This window comes from Thamnophis sirtalis, unplaced genomic scaffold (assembly GCF_051295495.1).
Source record: "Thamnophis sirtalis isolate CommonGarterSnake01/CBP01778 unplaced genomic scaffold, rThaSir2_p1.2 scaffold_1, whole genome shotgun sequence".
NCBI classification, from domain to species: Eukaryota; Metazoa; Chordata; class Lepidosauria; order Squamata; family Natricidae; genus Thamnophis; species Thamnophis sirtalis.
The window spans coordinates 22319344-22341841 of NW_028261381.1; the positions used below are offsets into that span (position 1 = coordinate 22319344).

General features: G+C 39.7%; 1 protein-coding gene across 1 annotated transcript in view; it reads left to right on the forward strand.

The window, feature by feature from the left end:
* Positions 1-17715, forward strand: part of WIPF1 (WAS/WASL interacting protein family member 1) — a 69704-nt gene extending 51989 nt beyond the window's left edge. The window contains exons 4-8 of the mRNA XM_087708865.1: positions 2624-2788; positions 5675-6433; positions 7689-7913; positions 10106-10219; positions 13394-17715. Coding sequence (XP_087564991.1) covers positions 2624-2788; positions 5675-6433; positions 7689-7913; positions 10106-10219; positions 13394-13449 — 1319 coding nt within the window. The 3' untranslated portion in view covers positions 13450-17715. The remainder of the gene's footprint in view (positions 1-2623; positions 2789-5674; positions 6434-7688; positions 7914-10105; positions 10220-13393) is intronic.
* Positions 17716-22498: the final 4783 nt, after the last annotated feature.

Sequence of the window (22498 nt, forward strand, 5' to 3'; positions counted from 1 at the left end):
GTCTTATACTTCTTTTTTTCTTGAAAATTACAAACTTTAGTCTGAGTTCTGAAGAACAATGTAGAAGCCTTCATTCCTCAGCCTCAATATTCAGCAGATTCTGTTTCAATTTTGAAAACAAACAAAAATATTATAACCTGAATGACAATTAAAGCATTTCTCCTTCAACAAGATATGGATGGAGATATCTAAATTGGCACAATAGCCGTCTATGGCAGGGGTGTCAAACTGGCGGCCCACAGGCCGGATACATCACATGTAGCCCACACCCCAGCTCCACAAAGGCAAAAAACATTGTGATACATCATGTAACGCAATCAAGTTAACATCCGTGGTCTGTGGGAATCTGAGCCTGCAGTTGTGCATTCACAACAAACATTCCAATATATGAGATAAATAAGGTTTTCAGTTTTCTCAAAACCAGTCTGTTTTGCCTTTCTAGCAATTAAAATGTCAAATATGTTAAACTTGAAATAATTTATATAGTAACTCCCTCAGTTTCTACTTGTGTAACTGGAGATTCTAACCATTCCTCTGACTTAGAGGGCAGACCAATGTGCCCTGAGATAAACAGAACAAAAATTTCATTAAAAGAAGAAGAAAAATATAGCCTTTAAATGTTAAATATCTGTAATGCAACCATTTAGTAGTGAAACAGGTAAATTACCCAGTTGTTCATATCAGTGACGTGCGGTGAGGTTTATGGCTGGTGAGGCACTGACATAGTGGTGAGTTTCAAATTTTTTTAGACTTGTGGACTTCAACTCTCAGAATTCCAAAGCCAGGCATGCTCAGTTCCGATTTAAAGCGCCAGCATTTGTTTTTCTCCTTTGCGAAAAAGTTTCCTTCATTCTTTTTCTTCTCCCTCCCTCCCCCTCCTTCCTCCCTCCCTCCCCCCTCTCTCAAACAGACACATGCGCTTGCAGGCTGGAGTGAGAGAAGAGGCAGAGAAGCCAGAGCCGATCTAAGCCTTTGATTGCAGGTGGAGCCACGATGCCTTTTCAAACTTGTAATCGGTGAAGCTGGGCTTATATAGTTTCATCAATGTGGCTCTGCCTGCAATCAAACTACACTTGGGGAGGGATCTACACTTGAGGATAAAGTTTGAATTCCTCCCCCTCCCTCCGACCCACACGTACCTTTTCCAGCTGTTTCAGAGAGGATTTCAACTCTGCTCTTGCCTGTCATCATGAAAAGAAAAAAAATGTAAAAGGAAAAAGGCAAGAGGTGAGGTCAGGCTGAGCTAGTTGCTGCCAGAGTCACTGTGGATGATTCTGCTTAACTGTTTAAAAAAGCCTCTAAAAAAGTGCCCTCTACAGGAGGAGGCAGGAGAACGACGTACCTCACCTACATCGGGAATCTTTAGGCTTTTAACCCTTGCTTAACTCTGCTCGAGTGATCATAAAACACCTAAAGTCAGACTAGATGAGGCAGGTCGTTCTCCTGCCTCCTCCTGTAGAGGGCACTTTTTAAGAGGCTTTTTTAAACAGTTAAGCACTAAGTAGAGTCATCCACGGTGACTGGCAGCAACTAGCTCAGCCTGACCTCAACTCTTGCCTTTTTCCTTTTACATTTTTTTTTCTTTTCATGATGAGAGTGGTGAGGCTCTGCCTCCTCTCCCTCCTCTGACTGCATGTCCTGGTTCATATCATAGAAAAACAGCCACATAAATAAAAAGAAGAAAATGCTCCCAGCAGACCACAGGACGTTGCTGGCCTACAGTAAATAGGATTTCTCAGTCCCAAATCCCCAATAAAAAGATGGTAAATTTTCTATTATTATTATTGCTATCATTATCATCATCTTTAAAACATATTAATTTGTCTGAATTATGTCTCAAATATAATTCTAAAGCTGATATAAAACAGTATTTCCTAATTTTATCAAGGTAATTTATTCTAAGAAAGAATCAAAGAAATCCTTTTTCCCTTCTTAGATTTCCTTTAACCTAGAAATAAATGCCAGACATTAATCTGAGGTTGTGGGGAGATTTTATTCATAACAATCTATATGTAGCCATTCCAAGGACTTCAATTTACATGATTTCCAGCCCTTATGATGAAAGACCGGATTAGTACTGTGTTTCCCTGAAAATAAGACAGGGTCTTATTTTCTTTTGACTCCTGAAATAAGCACTTGGCCTTATTTTCGGGGAGGTCATTGTTTTTGAGGTGCAGGAGGCAGCGAGCATGGTCACCTCATGTCTGCTGTATTGCAATATTTTCGGGGAAGGCTTATCTTCGGGGGAGGGATTATTTTAGCGCATGCACTCAAAAGCCTGATTGGGCTTATTATCTGGGGAGGGCTTATTTTCAAGGAAACAGGGTAGCTGAACATTTTGAGACTTGAAGACCAATACAGTTGCAAGGGACCAGATGGGGAGAGGTTAATGTGGTGAGTTAACATCACAGAGACTTAAATAAATAAACTAAACTTATATTAATTAAAAATTCTTAATTAATATAGTTATGATATAAAGGCTCCAGTGATAGAGCCTAAAGCAAATTTCTGTTTAGGGACAGGGTGGTTGTGATTTAATTTAAGCTAGATATAAACAGCCAACAAAGTATTTGTGGATTCAGAATCATGATTTAAGAACCCTTCAATTTTCCTCTCTTTACAGAACCAAAAGGGCCAGCTGGTGGCGGAGGCGGCAGCTCTGGTTTCTCCAGTGGTAGCAGTGGCAGCGGTAGCAGCGGTAATAGTTATGGTGGCGGTGGACCTCCCGGCTTAGGAGGATTGTTCCAAGCAGGGATGCCAAAACTTAGACCTACAAACAGAGATAATGGTAAGGAGGAGGTGTGCTAGTAAGACAGCTGCATTTCTAGAAACCTAGTACCTTGGACTGACAATACTTACAACTATTAAATCAGTGAAGACAAAAACTCAAGGAAAATATTCTTCTCCCATCATAAATGAACAGTGGTTTCTCACAAGCAAGATATTTAGTTAACTTCCTGTGTATTGCAGGCATGACAAGGAAGGGGCCCCAACACCTTTTCCGAGCCGAAAAAAAACACAAATTTGTCTCAAATAAGAGTTATCACATTTGGTCTATTGCAAAGTCTATATTGAGTTATACAGTTGTTAATAGATCATGTGCACCTGAAGTTGAACCTTGTTCCTTTACTCTAGATGTTCTTGGCACAATTGCCGTTTTTTTTCTTTTTGTTATCAAGTGTAGAAGTATGGAAACAACACATACAGTACATCCTTTTTTAAAAAAAAATTGTTGACTCAGTATTCACCACTTAAGCATGTCCCCACTTGCACCTAACCACAGTCCAAATATGCCCTGACATTTTTTTGCTCTGCAGGGTTCCCATGGGGCTACCTTCACTTTTATCTCCAAACCATTAATAGCAAGGTTAAGGCATCTATAGCTGTTATGTAGTATTCCCTCCACCCACCCACACAACCTTGAATGTTTATGGGGCATTAAGTCATCACTGACTCTTAGCAAGATAGACTTCCTCTATGACGATCGGTCCCTAACCTAGTCCTTCAGGTCTTCAAATGACGCACCCTACTCTAGAGAGCTAAGTCCTCACATAATATGCCCAAAGTAGGGTAGTTTAAGGCTGGGTATTTGCATCATCATTATTCAAAGTCAACTTTAGATTGTGTGACATTTGTTAGGTTTTATTGCCCATTACTGTGGAGGAAACGAGAAATAGAGGTGGCAGAGTTGGAACAGGGATTGGCAATGGGAACAGCCTGTTTTATGCCACTGTAGTTTTTTTGCTGACTCAAGGGTAGATAGAAAATACTTTTTAACTCATTTGTGTGGAAAGGTTATTAAGCCAGGACCTTTAAGGTTCACTATTACTTTTCTTTTCTTCTGCCCCTCCCTTATCTAGAGAATTGTATCTTGTTGTTCCGGTGCATTCAGGTTCTTGCCTATTTATTTTATTCATCAATAATTTATATCCTGCTTTGCAAAGTTCAAGATGCTAGCCGTGAAATGTTTCTGTTTTATCTAGACAATAATTCTGTGAGCTTGGTTAAGCGATTTGTCCAATTTATCAATCAACCCAAAGTCCATCAATTCATCTCCATATTAGTGCATTTTCCAGGCTGCACTGATTTATTTAATAGGTTGAATTTATATAGTATATTAGTTGGATTTGCATATCAGACCAAACCATAATGCTGGTTTGATTTGGATTTAGCATATTGTGTGTAAAAGCTTAATTTTACATACTTCATTATAACTCAATGAAGTACATGCAATGAACCGATTGGTTACATTATGGTTTAGTGTGATATGTAGACCCAGTCAGGAAATTGTGAAAGTTAGTACAGTAATAACTTTCCATTAGACTGTCATTTATTTAATTGTTTTCATTATGCTGGTATCAAATTTTGGAACAGTATGCCTGAAGAAAAGGGATATGTTTATTTTAGTTATTTAAGATGCTTATTTGCCAACTTTCATTTTAAAAAAGTCTCAACAGCATTCTATAATAGCAATATAAAATTACAAGAGGGCAAAAAATATATAAACAGTGCACAGATTTCCGAAAAGCAATATGCATTGTACCACATGATTTATTGTTTTCCTGACACTTCATACATTTCTTGGCTAGAAAATACAAGCCAGGGAGTTTACAGGAAGACAGAATTGTACCTTCTTTGTTCGCAAGCATATGAATGAAGTAGCACTGTTAAAATATCCAAAGTGCACTTTCAACAAGTGGTGATATAACAATTGTTCAAAGCCAGCATTACCTCTTATGTCAAAGCAGCTTTTTATAGATCTTCCTTTTAATCTCATAGCACTTAACATGCCAGGGTTGCTTTGAGAGGTTTGCCTTTTCTCCTTCAGGAAATTCAGGAATTTCCCTCTTGTTTTATAATATATTGAATGTGTAGAACTTTTCTTCAAGAGCTACCAAGCAGATCTAATTATACTAACTGAAATTAACGTAGAGAGGGTAATAACACGAAATAAATGGAGCCTAGTTCAAATACGAAGTGAGAACTCCTATACATTACAAGCTTCTTAAAAACAATTGTAGATTTCTTTTCTATCTAATCTGGCTTGTATTAACTGTTTTTGGCAGAAAATCAGCTTTTCCGATCTGATAACTTCCAGACGTTTTGGCCTATTACAAGCCCTATCATCCATAATGGATCAGGATTATTGGAAATGCAGTTCAGTATCATTGGAAGTGCCTCAGCGGTGGGTTCCAGCAGGCACTACTGCTGGTTTGCTCATATGCACATTTTGCACGAGCCTACTTATTCGTGCTATGTGCACATGCACATATAATTAAAATCATTCTGCACATGCACATATAATTAAAACCATTCTGCGCGTGCGCAGAAGTGAAAAACAAGATGGTGGTGCCAACAGCGCCAACCAGGGACCCGGTTCAGGGGGTGGCGGCCCTGGGTTGCTGCCGATTCCGGTGACGCAGGCCGCCAAACCACTACCAGTTTGGGCAAACCGGTCCGAACCGGTAGGAACCCACCACTGAAGGACCTGAATGAGGAAAATTTCCTGTTGGGATATATATTAAGAGGAAGGAGCTGTTGATTTATGTTTCCATCTTTTCGACAAGCATCTACTATAGGTCGAAATTGATTATACAAAATCCTCCAGATTACAATTTATTTCCCCTTCTACACACCTTTGTACATGCATTCACTAATTGCTTTTTATTTTTAGACTCTGCAGGAAACAAAGCTCCAGTGTTTCCACCAGGAGGACGAGCAACATCTGCTAAGCCTTTTTCACCTCCAAGTGGAGCAGGCAGATTTCCAGGCCCTTCTGGACTAAGAGCGCCAGCAACAGAGCCACAGAGAAACCGAATGCCTCCCTCAAGACCTGACTTTGGCTCCAGGCCTGACACGGGTGCTCCTCCTGTGCCAAATACTCCAAGACCTATTCCATCCAGTCTGTACAACAGAGGTCCACCCCCTGTGCCCGGAGCCAGCAGACAAGCGAGCATAGGGCTTACCCCTCCACCTTTCCCTGGTAATAGAAATTCAGGGCCTGGAGGATCCATTCGACAATCATCACCAGTTAGTCCTCCTTCTCCCTTCTCAAATAGGCCTCCTCTCCCTCCAGTACCAGGTAGGCCAACAGAAGATAAGACACCTCCGCCATTACCTCCAAGTGGAAACAGGCCATCTGTCAGCAGGGAGGCTTCCCTGCCACCTCCCCCGCCCCAAAACCACAAGCCGCCAATTCCTTCCACACCACGACCACCTGCAATATCTTCCGTACCTCCTCCTCTTCCCCCAAGTCGGCCAGGCCCACCTCCAGTTCCACCGGCATCTGGCGGAAGTGATGAAATGCCACGGCTTCCTCAAAGGAACACATCGCTAGTCCCTTGTCTGCCTTGCCCCAATCGTTCTGGACCTCCACTTCCGCCCCCAGTTGAGAGACCACCACCTCCTATAAGGGACCCGCCTAGCAGATCAGGTAAGATTGTCTGAGCAAAAATTACATTAAAATGTAAATCCATATTTCGAATGCAGGGTTATGCAATATATATCTATACATTAATAGGGTGAGGGACAGAAAAAGGGGCTGCCAAGATTTTTTTTAAAAAATAAATGAGTCCACAGAAGCCTAACCATGTAACGTAGTAAAACCCTCCCTAGTTATCACAAAGATAAAGGGGGGAAGAGAGAAGCAAATTTATACTTGCAAGATTTGTTGTTATGGCTTTGCAATAAAAATACTACTAACCTATATGACATTGGAATCCTAGTCTGATGTACCTGAATAGTTGACTGAGGGAGGGAGGGAGGGATGGTTGGATGGATACTATTCTTAATGTTATCTGAGCTTGCTTCTTTGCTGTTTCATTATTGAACCAGGTAACAACATAGGGGGTGGAATTCGCTAGCTGTTTATTTGTAGTAGCTTGTCTTACCGACTTTGATTGTTCTTTTTTATCTGGCTCCAGTACTTTCTTATCTGACTGTTGGTTAAAAGATGTGAGAAGAGGGATAAGAGGGTTTAAGTCTATTTGCTTCTTTTCTTCATCATTTGACTGCTTTCTTTCTGAAATGGATTGTAGACAGAGCTTACCTCAGTGTTTTTATTTATGGCTGCTTGTAGGAAAGTTCAGCCTCCTATAGGAAAAATTCCTCCTTTAGGAATTCCCTTGCGTTTTTCAGTTTGGCTTAGTGTAGGAGACATACTGTTTTCTAACTGAAACTCTGGCTGAACTTTTCAGCATGTTGTAAACTTAAGATACATGATTGTTATGTCTTACGATTGCTGGTTGACGTTCATGGAAGCTTTCTCTTAAAACTTAAAATTCAGTCTCTGCCTCTTTGCCCCAAGCAAAATTAGATACGTGTGTGTGTGTGTGTGTGTGTGTGTGTGTGTGTGTGTGTGTGAAGCTGCCTAGGAAATGATCAGACAAGGGTAGCAGGAGCCCCCGGTGGGTTAACGATTGGTGAAAGGAACTTAGAAAGAACCCACCTTGATAGATTAAGCAATTTAAAATGGCAACCTTGTACCTTAAGGCTTGCAAGATTCTGTTGATGTAGCCTTACAATAAAGTAGAATGATTTCATCTAGTTCTGTTTTCTGTCTAGTTTACCAGGGAGGGATAATAGTATTTGCACTTGGGGGGGGGGGAGAGCATGTTTGGAGGTTTGCGAAGAGTGATTGGGTCTGCCAAAAATGTACAATAACTACTTTTTTTCCCCATTATATTCAGGACCTCTCCCTCCGCCTCCGCCACCACTAATCAGAAACGGAAGTACTTCCAGGGCACTGCCAGCTACTCCCCAGCTTCCTTCAAGAGGAGGATTTGAAAAAACCAGAAGTGGGCCTGTGCCCCCACCTCCTCCTGACAGGCCAGGTTCTGGAGCGCCCCCACCCCCTCCTCCATCACTTCCCTCGTCTGCCCTCCGAAATGGCTTCCAGGATTCATCCTGTGATGGTGAGTGACGGTGTTCCTGTTTTTGACATTGTCCGAATGCGTAATCTGTCGGTGGAGTGGTGGGAAAATATGATTTGTGAGCCTCACACATACGGGTATGGATAGCTCTCACCAATACAGTTGGAAGAACTTTCTTGCCTTCTGGAAGGAACTCTGCATTCCTTACAGCAAGAAAATAATTTTCCGTATACGCTGGACTCTTGCATACATGGAAAAGGGAAATAAAGGGTCCCAATATCATCATTGAGGCTTCTGGGGAATCAACTTGCCTTGAGCTGATGGGAGAAGAAGCATAAACAAATTAGAGATTAGCCACCATCCTGCTCATTATGGTTGTTCATCTCCAATTTATATCTATCTATCTCAGTTTTCTACATAAACCAATCAGTCCACAGTTATTTGCCTTCAGATTTACACCCACAAAAAAGGGAGTGAAAGTAGAGAGTAAACAAGAGAGCAGGAGCAGATTGGACGAGGCTTCAGATTTGCACAGCGTCTGTTCTTCTGGCCACCTTCCCTTTGCTTGAACTTTTCTTGCTTTTTCTGCCATCTCCAGAGGACAGAAGCAGAAGGAGCAACCCTAATGAGCTGGATGGTGGCTAATCACCGATCTAACTATGCTTCTTCTCCCACAATGTTCCCTAGAGGCCTCTCTGATGGTATTTGGGGTCATTTATTCCTCCTCTTGCTTTCAACACCACATTAGCAAGAGTCCTGCTGTTCATGGAAAATTCTTCTCTTGCAGAGTTCTGGAAGGAATAGCAATAGCAATAGCAGTTAGACTTATATACCGCTTCATAGGGCTTTCAGCCCTCTCTAAGCAGTTTACAGAGTCAGCATATCGCCCCCGCAGTCTGGGTCCTCATTTCACCCACCTCGGAAGAATGGAAGGCTGAGTCAACCTTGATCCGGTGAGATTAGAACCGCTGAACTGCAGATAACAGTCAGCTGAAGTGGTCTGCAGTACTGCACCCTAACCACTGCGCCACCTTGGCTCTTACATGGAGGAATGGAGGAACTCTCCATTCCTTCCAGAATGCAAGAAAGCCCTTCCAACTCTAGGATGAGAGGTCTCCATATCTGCCATTGAGGCTCACACATCACATTTTTCCACCACTCAATTCGTATAATAATCAAAGTAGGCTAGTTAAAAAAATACTGACTTTTTTTTATAAGTAAAGAATGTTTCATTTCAATATAAACGCAGATGACGGAAGAAACAAACCTTTGACCACCTTAGAATTTATATTAGCCCTTGTATTTTATTCATTAAATGCATCAATCTTGCTAGAGTTAAAAACTTTAAGAGAAGCTGAGCCTGCCTATCTGGATTAGCTATGTTACAGAACATTATTGCTATAAGGATATTAGAAATGTTTTGATAAGTAAATAGTAAATGTTATAAGTACTGTGTTTCCCCAAAAATAAGACAGGGTCTTAGGTCTTATTATTTTTGAGGTGCAGGAGGCAGCGAGCATGGTCACCTCATGGCTCCTGCTGTGTTGCAATATTTTTTTTTGGGGGGGGAGGATTTATTTTAGCGCATGCACTCAAAAGTCCGATTGGGCTTATTATCCCAGGAGGTCTTATTGTTGGAGAAACAGGGTATGCTGTTAGTAATATCTTTATATGGTTTCATGACCAGTGCCAGATTGATTTTAGATATATGGACTGTGTGATGTTAATGAGAATAGAAAGAGGAAGTGAAAGGAATTTACTGTTCTTTTCAGTTAAACATATTTGTTATAATATGAAAGTCCTGTTTAAAACAAATTAAAAGTATGTAAAGTCATGAAACAATTTAAGGAAAAAAATGATGAATTCAAGACATTGGATGTCAGCCTACCCTGAATCAAAGGGATGTACAGTATTTCTGTTGGAAAAATAAAGTGATTGGAAGCTAAAGATGTTCCAATAGTTGGAAATATAATGCCATCCTTGGTCTCTTGAAAAAATAACCCCAACTATGCTAAACAAGATCTATTCGCATTTGGATGTACTCCCAGTTTTTAAGACTGGTTTACAAAATATACACTCTATTGAATAATATGTCATCAATCCAATATTTTCTAAAATAATAGTAGTCAGTTTTTATGGAATACTCTTGAATGAGCCTATTAGTTGAGATTTGTATTGACATGATTTGTCTTATGTATGCACTAATGTTACACAATTCCTTTACATTTATCTAGATGAGTGGGAAAGCAGATTTTCCTTCCATCCTCTGTCTGACTTGCCACCTCCAGAACCATATGTACCCATGAACAAGAGCTATCCTAGTAAATTGGTAAAAAATGACAATAGAAGTAAGTATTTTGTTTCCCTTTAGAAAGTAGATTTAATAATAGTGTACTTGGTAAATTATTTCTGAGTTGAAAACATTTTGAATGCTCATCAGATACTCCATAAATAGTGAATATAATTATTTTTGGTAGTATCATAGAGCCGAGGTGGCCCAGTGGTTAAAATGCAGTACTGCAGGCTACTTCAGCTGACTGCTAGCTGCAGTTTCAAATCTCACCAGGCTCAAGGTTGACTCAGCCTTCCATGCTTCCGAGGTGGGTAAAATGAGGACCCAGATTATTGGGCGCAATATGCTGACTCTGTAAACCGCTTGGAGAGGGCTGTAAAAGCACTGTGAAGCGGTATGTAAGTCTAAGTGCTATTGCTATCATGGAAAGAGTACCAGTTATCTCAACAGGAGTGGCTCTTGCTCTGCTCTCTTCCCCAATGAGTTATTTCAGTGATCCAATTGGATAGTCAAGGTAAGTCAGATAGATAGGCCATAGGTTACTTATAAGCGCCACTGAGACCTACCTCAACCCACTTCTGTTTGCTGAAAAGGCAGATAGATACCTTCTGGGCCAAGATAAGCAGTGAAAGATGGAGAAATAAGACTGCACTGATTCTCTGCTGGTCGTCTCCTACTGTAGATATTGGGTAAGGGATAAGCCCAAACAACTAGCTGTGAAGAAAAGATAAGTAAGCAGAAAATAAACACAAATAGCCAGCAAATTCTTATTCAGTGAAGTTCCTCTATCTTTGCTCATCCTTCAGAATTGTCAGCAGATGACTATTCTTCATGTGGTGATTCACTCTACTTCATCATCATTTTACATCGGAGGTGCACCAGAAGGCATAATAATTTTTAAAAAAAAATAAACTGGAACATATCATCTTCCATTAACAGTGTGTCGTCTGGGTATAAATGTCTCTCTGCAATTACAATCAAAGTTTGCAATATTCATTACCTTGATGATAATTCTCTAATCTTACAATATTAACAATCAGCATTTTAGCTCTATTCATTTCTCCCTCTTAACATATCTTCTAATGAAAATATTATATTGAGTATGGTCATCTTAACAATCGTATATAATCATCATCGTATTGTTTACATCTCTTATCATATGTTCTCTATTTCACTAATCCCTATTTATTTCTCACTTCTATTTTAATTCTCCAAACCGTCCATAAAATATCTCCCATGTCATATAATATTCAATAATAAAATCTTGAGGGACTAGATTTTAGAAAAATCTCAACATTTTCGCTGCTGAGAAATGATATTGACTCAGGTCATATTACTCTCATGCATCATAAAAATTGTTGCTCAACGTAGTATTTAAGTAGTCAAAGCACCAGGCTGGAAGCCAGGAGATTGTGAATCCTAGTGCTGCCTAACACATGGAAGCTAGCTGGGTGATTTCTGGTCAATCCCCTTTTTCAGCCCAACACACCTCACCAGGATATTGTTATGTTCAGTTCAGTTCAGTTTATTTCATTTATATGCCGCCCTTTTCCCCCCGAAGGGGACTCAGGGCGGCTCACAACTCAACCAGGGAAGGGGAATACAGACAAAAAGAAATTTAAAAAAACAAAGCATAACAATGCATAATTTAAGAACACACAACAGTCATACCATTCGAGACGGGGGCAACAGCTCTTTAGCCCCAGGCCTGTCGGAACAGCCAGGTTTTAAGGGCCTTGCGGAAGGCCTGGAGGGTGGTGAGGGTTCGAATCTCCACGGGGAGTTCGTTCCAGAGGGTTGGAGCAGCCACAGAGAAGGCTCTCCTCCGAGTAGTCGCCAGTCGACACTGGCCGGCGGATGGAATTCGGAGGAGGCCTAATCTGTGGGATCTGATCGGTCTAGTGGAGGTAATTGGCATGTGGGGAAATGGAGGAGGAAGGAGTATATTGTGTGTTCATCACATTGAATTATTTATAAAAATAATAAAGGTAGGATACAAATAAATATTCTAATTCCCAAGATATGTTATTTATAACTTTAAACAGTCACTTAATCAAAGTTTAATATTAAAAGGTTATATCTGCAAAGTAGGTTTTGGGCCATAGAGCTTATACAAACTATTTTTTCCCCTTTCCCATTTCTTCTCTTCTGAAAAGCTCAATTTGTTTTCCTTTTCGAGGTGGTGGGGAGGGGTTAGCTATAATGCTGCATTAAAGGGCACCATAAATTCTGCCATGCCCAATAGATGTCTCTTCACGATTTAAAAAATCATGATAGCCAAATCTTGAAAGGTTGACTAATTTGAACTTTTAAATAATTTATTTTTTAATGAGATTGCTTTTATATTTGTATAGCTTAGAACGACGGTCCACCAATCTTTCTGATTTGGTGGCCCGGTGGAGGGGGAGAAAGGATGGTTCTCTGTTAGTGGCAGGCCCACACGCAAGCACGCACAGCTCCATTTGTGCAAATGGTGGGCATGCACGTCCCCCCTTCGCACATATGGAGCTTCACATGTGAGGTGTGAGTGCCTACCGCTTGCTCAAATGAGCTGCATGCATGCATGTTGAACCGCCACTCACACAGCCTGGTCAGTGGTGGAATTCCAATTTTTTATTACTGTTTCTGTGGGCGTGGCTTGGCAGTCTTGGCTTGGTGGGCGTGGTTTGGTGGGCGTGGCAGGGGAAGGATACTGTAAAATCTCCATTCCCTCCCACTCCAGGAGAAGGTTACTGCAAATCCTCATTCCCCCCCGGTCAGCTGGGACTCGGGAGGCAGAGAATAGGTGGGGGCAGAGCCAATCAGATGTGGTATTTACCGTTTCTCCTAACTACTCAAAATTTCCACTACCTGTTCTCCAGAACTGGTCAGAACCTGCTGAATACCACTTCTGGGCCTTGTTCTGAACACACCGAGGCCCAGTAATCAGGGAACTTCTGGCTTAGAATATTTTATGGAGTTGCATGAAGGCGCCTATTCCCTGAAAAGACTGCTATCTGCAGAAGCATTCCATTTTGATCATAATGGTGAAAGTGTTATGGCATTACAGCATAAACTCTGCCCTTTCATATATGTGTGTAATGTCACTGCGCTTAGAGAAGGGGCAGATTTTGAATGCTGAGGTGGGAATACTATGGAACTGTATGTTTAATTTTTGAAATCTGTTTCCAGGTTTTGATAAATCTTGTCAGTAAAGGATGACTGTGAGGTTTGCTTTCTCTTTCTTTAGGTGGATCCAGTCGCAGAGAAAGAGGTGCTCCGCCACTTCCGCCCATCCCACGGTGAAGTGGGCTTCTAATCCCTTTCAGGATGACTGTTATCCTGACACGTTCTTTGAACCTCTCCACATGTCATCACAATGCTCCTTCTCCAACAGCACTTTTGAGCACAACTCCCCACCTTTCGGTTATTTTTTTTTTTAACTTTTCCATTTAACTTGGTAAAGCTCAAGGATTTGCTTTGAATGCCCCTGCCTACATTGGTTTAGATGCAGGGTGACTGAGATCTTATTCCCCTTTTCTTGGCATTTAGTTCTAGTGACACTAGTGGAACTTGCTTCCAATAAAATGCCAAAGCATCTTTACCGTGAAAACTATCTTCGAAACTTCTTGGAAACTTATCATTCGTTGCAGTTCTGCTCAGCCTTGTCATCAACAAGGAGAGAAAAGCTGCTTTGGCTTACAGCATAATACTCTTAGATGTAATTCCTGGAGGTGAAAGTCTTCCCTATTTCTATGGGTGGAAATTCACTTTTTTAAACTGTAATCTCTGTGAGATTACTGATCAATTTGATCTGGGCCATTTAAAAAAAAAGTGTGGCACAGTAATTGCTACATTCCACTTCTAGAAAGAGATTGGGGATAATTACGTGACATTTTCTCAGGCAATCTGTTTGATCTGTAATGAATTGGAGCCTTTCAGAGACCAAAAGAATGTTGCCATCAAGATTGCTTATAACTTCCGTTACAGCTTTCACAAACGCATCTCAGGCTAGCTGTTGGGCTCAATTGGATTGAAGTGGAGAATTTAAAAAAAAAGGAAAATACTGGGCACTCGGTCATTAGGTTGGGATGATTGAGTGTCATTGTCATTTTGAGGATTACACCATCACTTCACTAATGGTTATACTATTAGACCTCCCTTCTAACATGTATCATTCCCAAAGCTTTCCAATAATATGTAATGTTTACTATAAAAGCCTATATTTTGATCTGCAAAAGACAGATACTCAACAATTATTTAGTGTATCCAAGTATCAAAGAATGCCACTAAGACTTTCTGTGATTTTTTTTTTGGCTAATATCTATGTGCTGGACCTCCATTTTTATTATGGTACAAGTTGAAACTTTTGAGTATGGGAATTTTTTATTTGGCTCATATGTGCTTCAAACAGCTTTTCTTTTCTTTTGCGTTGGCAGCTACTAATCAAATATCCAGCTATATGTAGGAAATGTTTAACTGTAGAAGGAATTCAATTGAGTTTTTTACAAGCTCTCAATTAAGTTTTTAACCTGGGTTCAGAAGCGGTTAGTATTTACGTTCTGATTTTGCTGCAATGATCATTCCTTTCACAGGATTTTCCTTACCTGAAAAAGGTCCAAGAGCAGACTTGGTTATTGTGGGTTGGGGCTATGTGCTTTTGGAATCCTACCTGTCAATAAATGGATTTGGCAATTTACAATGTTCATTTTATCTAACTGATATCAACTTACGGCAAGAATCCTTGGAGAATTATGATTCTGTACTGAAATTCATGGGATAAGCCGCCCAGAGTGGCTTCACGGTAAGATGGACAGCATATAAATTTAATAAATAATGAAACAAATAAAACAAATACAGTTTCTACTTAGGGGGAGATAAGTTATGAAGATTTAATTTCAAGGATCTTCTCAGTTTTATCTGCCTAATACTTTGCAAGGTAGAGGCAGCAGAGTGATCTTTCAAATGATGTTAGCAGCATCTGTAAAGGAGGTTTAAAAAAATCAAGATGGCAGATGCTCAGCGATGATGTCATGAGATGGGAAGAAGCAGAAATATTGATGAATCAATGTGTTTAATATAATACAACGCACAACAGAATTGTGGAAAGGTAAAGTAAGATCTCTTTAGTTACATGAAAAGTAAACACATATTTGAGGAAAAAGTCTGAGGATACACTTGAAAGTGTTCACAATGGGTATTTGTATTAGTGGCCTTATCAGCAAAGATACACCTTGTGTTGATGGTAAGGACAGAACTAAAGAGAGCAGAGAATATAACTTTACATTGTCTGTGAATGAGTGTATGTCATTTTTAAATTTACTTTTTTGGATTAAAATAGACTTTGTTTTAGTGTTGAGGTTCATTCTTTGAACCCACTTCCATGATGGAATTGGTATGTAATGAATACCTTTCAGGATCCAAAACCTTTATCCACCCAAATTTTGCTATCAAATCAGAGATTTACATAAACTATAATCAGAAATAGGTTTCAGCACTTTTAAGGGTCACATATGGTCTAGAATTATATTTTTCAATGGACTGTTGCCCTATTTGTATATATTTAATTCTGACATTCATACAGATGAATCATTCCAGTTTCAGTCTGATTGCCATAGTACAGTACATGTGTGGATTATAAACAACTTCAACATGATGAACAAAAAATAATTGAATTATTATTTACATTTTGTTGCAGAAACTGGAATATTTATGTTTCTTTGTATTACCCAGATTTTTTTATATGCTGCAAGGTCTCTGCATCTTGTATGTGTAGTTTGATAGCCAATTGTTATTTTTAGCATATAAAGGGAATGTGGCAGAAAGAAATTCCAAATTCACTGCAATTTCAGTAGTTAATGTAATAGAACTCTTTGAGCTGGAAAAGTTGGACAAACTGATTTATCAATGAAAGGGCCATTAGCCATTATAAATAAGGTAATAGAGCACTGTTCTTCTGCCAGTAAATCAGGATCAATTTTCTTTAACTTGGTGCTTTCTGGCTTCAGTGGGATGTCAATTTCAAATCTCCTATCATTCAACCACCTTGACCATTGCTGATTAGGAATAATGGGATTTATAGTCCCAACACATCCAGCAAGAACCAGTTTAGGAAAAAAACTACTCAAGATACGTGAAAAAGTATAGTCAGCCAGGTATAGAAAGAACAGGCAAATAATAAAAATACCTGGGCTCCACTTAATTATTTTTCCTTACTGTGCTTAGTTTTATCTGCCGAATACTTTGCAAGGTAGAGGAAGCAGAGTGCTCTTTCATACCAGATAATATTGCTTACTATATCTACAATTATTAGTACTAAATAGCTGCCATTTTTGTAGCATTTAGAAAATTAGATCTTTTTTTTACCATTAATCAATCAAAGAATTAACTTGGGAAATTTACTTCTAGTGCAATATAATCTGAAATTCCAACCAAAGCCTTAACATGCAGAATGTGATGTGGCCTTCAGAGTGAAACATGACTTTCTCTCTTTCTTAGAGGATAATTTGTTAGCACTTTCTCTTCTAAAGGAAACTTCCTCAAAGAATTTATGCTAAATACTGTAAGAAAATATTTCAAAGGAGAAGAGATTTGTTTTGGTTGTGTAAACCACCTCTCTTTTTCTTTCACCAGATATATTTTAAAAACAACACGCTTAACACATTTTAGTATAGATGCTTTAAAGTACATATTTATTTATGCACAATAAGTAAGCGGTGGAAAATAAAATCACATTTTCATCCCTGGTGCCATGAAACACCTCGGTGCCTTGAGTCTAAATGGCAGCTTTGAAAAGAAACAAGATCTAAAACTTATTGTCTCCACTGTGAATTTCAAATACAACATTTATATTTTGTGTGATATTCAAGTAACATACAACGCACAATATTCACTAAGTAGCATCTTATCTTACTATACAGAAATACAATATAATGAATTACAAACACTTACCAGACTGCAATTTTAAGATCTTTATTCTAGCAGTATCTTGGATGGATAAATTCATGGAAATTTTAGATGGATGCATTTAAAATTTGAAAAAAGCAAAGTTTATATCCTTTTCATATGAAAGAATCAAATCATTTGTGAAATAACAGGACATGCATTTAAAATATATGATCCATACCCTCCTTTTTATAGAATTGCACATATATCATGGAATAAAACATGTCCATATTGTAAATAAGGTTGTTTCTATTTGACTTTAGGTTATTAACATGCATATCTTAAAGTACATGTACATGAGTATCTAAATGGCAAGTGAATTTCTTGCACGTACAAAGGAATAAAAATTAAAACGATGCAAAGTTATGTCAAATGGAGCTGTATTTGTGTTTGTTACATGCAAAATGTGAGTTGATAACCTTTCAGGTTTAGAATCTCATTATTAAGTGGCCACCAAAACGCATATATTTTAGTGGGACTGTTTACACAATGGGTAATTCAGTGCAGTCCTCTTTGATAGTGCCAGTTCACTTGTAATTATCATACTTGGATATCCTTCCCATCTCCCAGAATTGTATGATCTCCATCTAATTTTTTTGTTTCATTAAAAAAATTAATTGAAATCTATATGAGCTTAAGATTCTGCTTTTCAATTTAAAACATGGTCTGGATTTTAATAAAATTCTTTTGAGTTTCCTACTTCATTTTTAAAACTGACCACTAGATGGTGCTCTTTTGTTTGTTTTAGTTAGATCTCTACACCAAGAGTAGTCCTTATTTAACAATCTTAACTGGGGCCACACTTGTTATTAAGCAGCTATTAAGCAAAATATTATGTGATCATCCCATTAGCAAGGACAGACCTGGTTGTCTGTAAATGAATCACCCATAAAGCAAGACATCACATGACCATGATTTGTGAATCCCCCTGTTGGCTTATCCAATGACTTTGCTTGTTGGAAATCAGCTGGGAAGATTGAAAATGGCGACCACGGCAGGGGTGGGTTCCTGCCAGTTCTAACCTCTTCTATAGAAGAGGTTCCACAAATCTATAGTGCCATTTAGAACCGGTTCCAGCTCCCTCCCCCTGCCTGCCCGCACATCATCAAAATGAAGAGCGAGAGAAGGAATTCTGGGAGTTGAAGTCCACAAGTCTTAAAGCTGTCAAGTTTGAACACCTGGGGGGAGATTCTAAAGGGTTAGGGGTGCAAGGGTGTTGTAACTTGACAGTTTTAAGACTTGTGTGCTTCAAATGCCAGAGTTTCTGGGCCAACATTTTAGTTGCTAAACAAGAGCATTGTTAAGTGAGTTTCACCACATTTTACAAGTTGGCCATGCCCACCCAGTCACATGACTGCCAAGCCACTCCCACTCAGTCACATGACTGGCAAGCCACTCCCACAAAGCAGGCCATACCTACAGAAGAGGTTCTAAAAAAATTTGAAACCCACCACTGGACCACAGGATTATGAAGGCTGGTCCTCATTTTTGCAAGCGCCAGTGTAGTCAGAACAGTCACTGAACAAGTTATCATTAAGTGAGCACTGCTTGCAATAAAAATCCGTAACGCAGACCCATGACAACTGAATGACACTTGGGCCTCCTCAATTAAATGGCAATTTGTTTAAAATGCACCATATATTAACACACCCTGCACTCCCCATTTTTCTCCAACACAGTCATTCCCAAAAGGCAATAGCAATAGCAGTTAGACTTATATACTGCTTCATAGGGCTTTCAGCCCTCTCTAAGCGGTTTACAGAGTCAGCATATTGCCCCCACAGTCTGGGTCTTCATTTCACCCACCTCGGAAGGATGGAAGGCTGAGTCAACCTTGAGCCGGTGAGATTAGAACCACTGAACTGCAGATAACAGTCAGCTGAAGTGGCCTGCAGTACTGCACCCTAACCACTGCACCACCTCAGCTCTGGCAACCAAAGACGGTTTCTATTTAATAGTCAGTCTTGAAACAAGGTTGAAATGGATGTAAAAAGTCAATTGCACACAAGAGAGCTTGGAACTAATGGGTCACCATCCATTCAAACACCTTGTCCAGGAGGAGAATATTAGCCACTGGCCTTTTCAGGAACGGCCTACTTATTGCCACATTTAGCTTTACATCTAAATAGTTAATACATTTTTTTAGTCTTCAAAGGTTTGTAATCTAAACATTAAGAGTCTTAATAACCTACAGTGAATACTGTGTAAGCAGGACTATAAAATAATACAATGTACAGTAGTTGATTTACAATACAATTGTTTTTAAAAAGGGCCTGATCACTGCCTCTCTTAAGGAAGGTGGAATTGTCTGCCAATAATTGTAAATGCTTCATTGAGAGATAACTGAATCAAAATAATAGCTTTTTGCAGATATGGAGACTAAAATGCACAAGGTGTTCTTTTAAAAGGTTTAGAGAATAGGCTGCTGTGCAGCTTGTCTGTTGTAGCAAAATAAGCAGGTATTAAAATACAAAGCAAGTACCCTGTGGTCATAGTCAAAGCTCTGGAGACTCTGTAGCGCTGGGATGCTGAATTTCCTCTCAAGCTTATTTTTCCACCTGGCTTCCCTATACTCACCTCCACACTGTAGCGCCCCTCAATCAGCCTCCCCAACCCCAGTGTGGCACCCCCATACCAGGGGTGAAATCCACTTACCTTTGCTACTGGTATGGTAGCAATGTGAGCATGCGTGTGCCACCGCCACGCATGCACAGAATCTTCCGCGCATGCACAGAGCGCACCTGCAAAGGTAAGCAAACAGTGAGGAGGGGGGAATCTACTGTGCCACATGATTTAGATTAGCTAGAAAGCAGGAAATCCTGCTTTCTATCTAATATAAATCACGCGTCACAGCTGATCGTCGGAAAAACCGGTTCGCCTGTACAGATAGAATTTTTTTTACTACTGGTTTGGGCAAACAGGTAGCATTTTTAATACCAGTACTGGTCCGAACGGGTAGCATTTCACCCCTGCCCCATACTCCTTACTTGGACTCCTTCACTTCCTGCTTAATGACCAATGTGTTTAGAGTTACAACAATAACAAAGATTGCTGGGATTGTTACTCTAATTGTGGTCATAAGTCAAGGGTACTTCTATATTTGGTATGAATTAAGCTTTTGTTTACTCCTTCAGGTCTCTATAGCAATATTGAATTACCAGTATATATATCCTTGTCTGGATAAAATGGAAAGAATGGAAAATTAATCTTTAAATATTAATATTTAACAAGGAACTTGGCAATTTTGGGATGATACAAGGCATTACTACATTACTACTACATTGGTAAACTGGGGGTGGGGGACTCAGATTAAGCCAGGAGGGAATAATTGTTCAATTTTTTGCCGGTTTGCTTGTTTCAAACATTGAAATATGAGATGTGTTAATTTCTAACTTTACTGAAAGTGACCTTTTAAAATACAGCTGGAGGGCAATGTTGGCTGACTCAGAAAGATAAGCACACATTATGCTGCTAAAGTCGATATGAGATTTGGTGTCTACTTTACACAACTAAATATTAGCAACTAAAGCAGAATGTTAAAGTGGATGTTAGTTATTGCCAACAACTTTGGAATGAAGTGTTGAGATACCTCATATTAACAAATCAGTGATTCATCAGTGGATCTTGAGTACATTCACTATTACAATCCTAACATGCAATTAATTCCACAAACCACTTTTCATGTTTATTGGACATGACAGAGAATGTTTTAAAAGGATTGGTTTTCAACTTCATATATAAAATGTTGGGTGGAACTTTTACAACCCCACAAAATCTTGGTTTGCATTTACTATTTTGTTTTAGGAAGATACAGTATTCTTCAGAGTATAAGGCGCACCAAGATTTTGAAGAGGTAAATAAAAAGTTTTTGCACTCTGCGGGCTTCCCATACCCTCTGCATGCCTCATTTTTTGTGTGAAAAATGAGGCATACAGTGTGTTTGAGAGGCCTGCAAAGTGCTCGTAGGGATTGGGGGTGGGGGCAAGAACAAGCAAAAAACAGCCTGTTTTGCAAAAAAACAGGACATGCATAGGTTTTGGAAAGCTTGTAAAGTGCTCCTGGGGACTGGGGGGGGCAAAAAGGAGCCAAAAACAGCCCATTTATTGTTTATTTGTGCCCTCCCCAGACCCCAGGAGCACTTTGCAGGCCTCCCAAACCCTCTGCACATCCATTTTTGCGAAGATGGCAGTGTTTCAGGAAGTAAAAAATGCTGTATTCAGTGTATAAGATGCAGCCAGATTTTCACCCCCCTTTTTTGGGGAGAAAGGTGTGCCTTATACTCTGAAAAATACGATATGTTTTAAAGAAGTGAATGTAATTCTGAATTATGTGGCAAACATTTGTGTTTCATCAAAACACAAAAAGTAATCGATTTATTGAGCATGGAGTGTAGGGGGGGGGATTCTTCCGTGAGAAAGCGTTTCACACTTAAAAGACATTCCTTGGTTGTATTCTTTTTGTGTTCCCTCCCCCCCCTTACTTTAAAAGGTTTTTAAAAAGAAGGGCTCTGAATTGGCAACAGCATTTTCATATTGATTTCACCACTAGCACAAACCTACCTTGCCAATCCATCTGATTGCTTGCTAAGAGAGGCTTGGCTGTGTTAACATTCCCCCCCACACACTTATTTCTGCACCATCCAAGAGCAACTTTCAGGTGTGACAACATGGGGGGGGGGGGGTGTTATCACCTCTGCCTTCAGGGAAGTCAGGTGGTTAATCGGCTTTGGAGAGGCAAAGGACAGGAATTGGCCGCCTCTATAGCTTTGTACATACTCAAGGCTGGCACTTCAATAGTAGGGGAAAGCCCTGTTTGGTTACCAGTACAAGCAGTATATACACCAGTGGTTGTCAACCTGGTCCCTACCGCCCACTAGTGGGCGTTCCAGCTTTCATGGTGGGCGGTCGGGGTTTGCTGTAACTCTGCTTTATGAATTTTATAAAGTAAAGTTACTTCCCTACTTTATAAATCACCATTACTGTGGAACTGGAGGGAGGTTAGAAAATTTGACTACTAACAGAGATACAAAAGTGGGCGGTAGGTATACAAAGATTGACTACCCCTAATATACACTATATCACAGAAGTGAGTACACCCCCCTCATTATTTTATTAATATTTAAGTATATCTTTTCATGTGACAACACTGAAGAAATGACACTTGGCTACAATGTAGTGAGTATACAGCTTGTGTAACAATGTAAATGTGCTGTCCTCTCAAAATAACACAACACACAGCCATTAATGTCTAAACTGCTGGCAACAAAAGTGAGTACACTCCTAAGTGATCAGCTAAGTGACAAGCTGTATACTCACTACACAGTAGTCCAGTGTCATTTCTGACACCAAACACCAGCCTGAGGAGGATAATACATACATACATACATACATACATAGTTATAGTTATATAG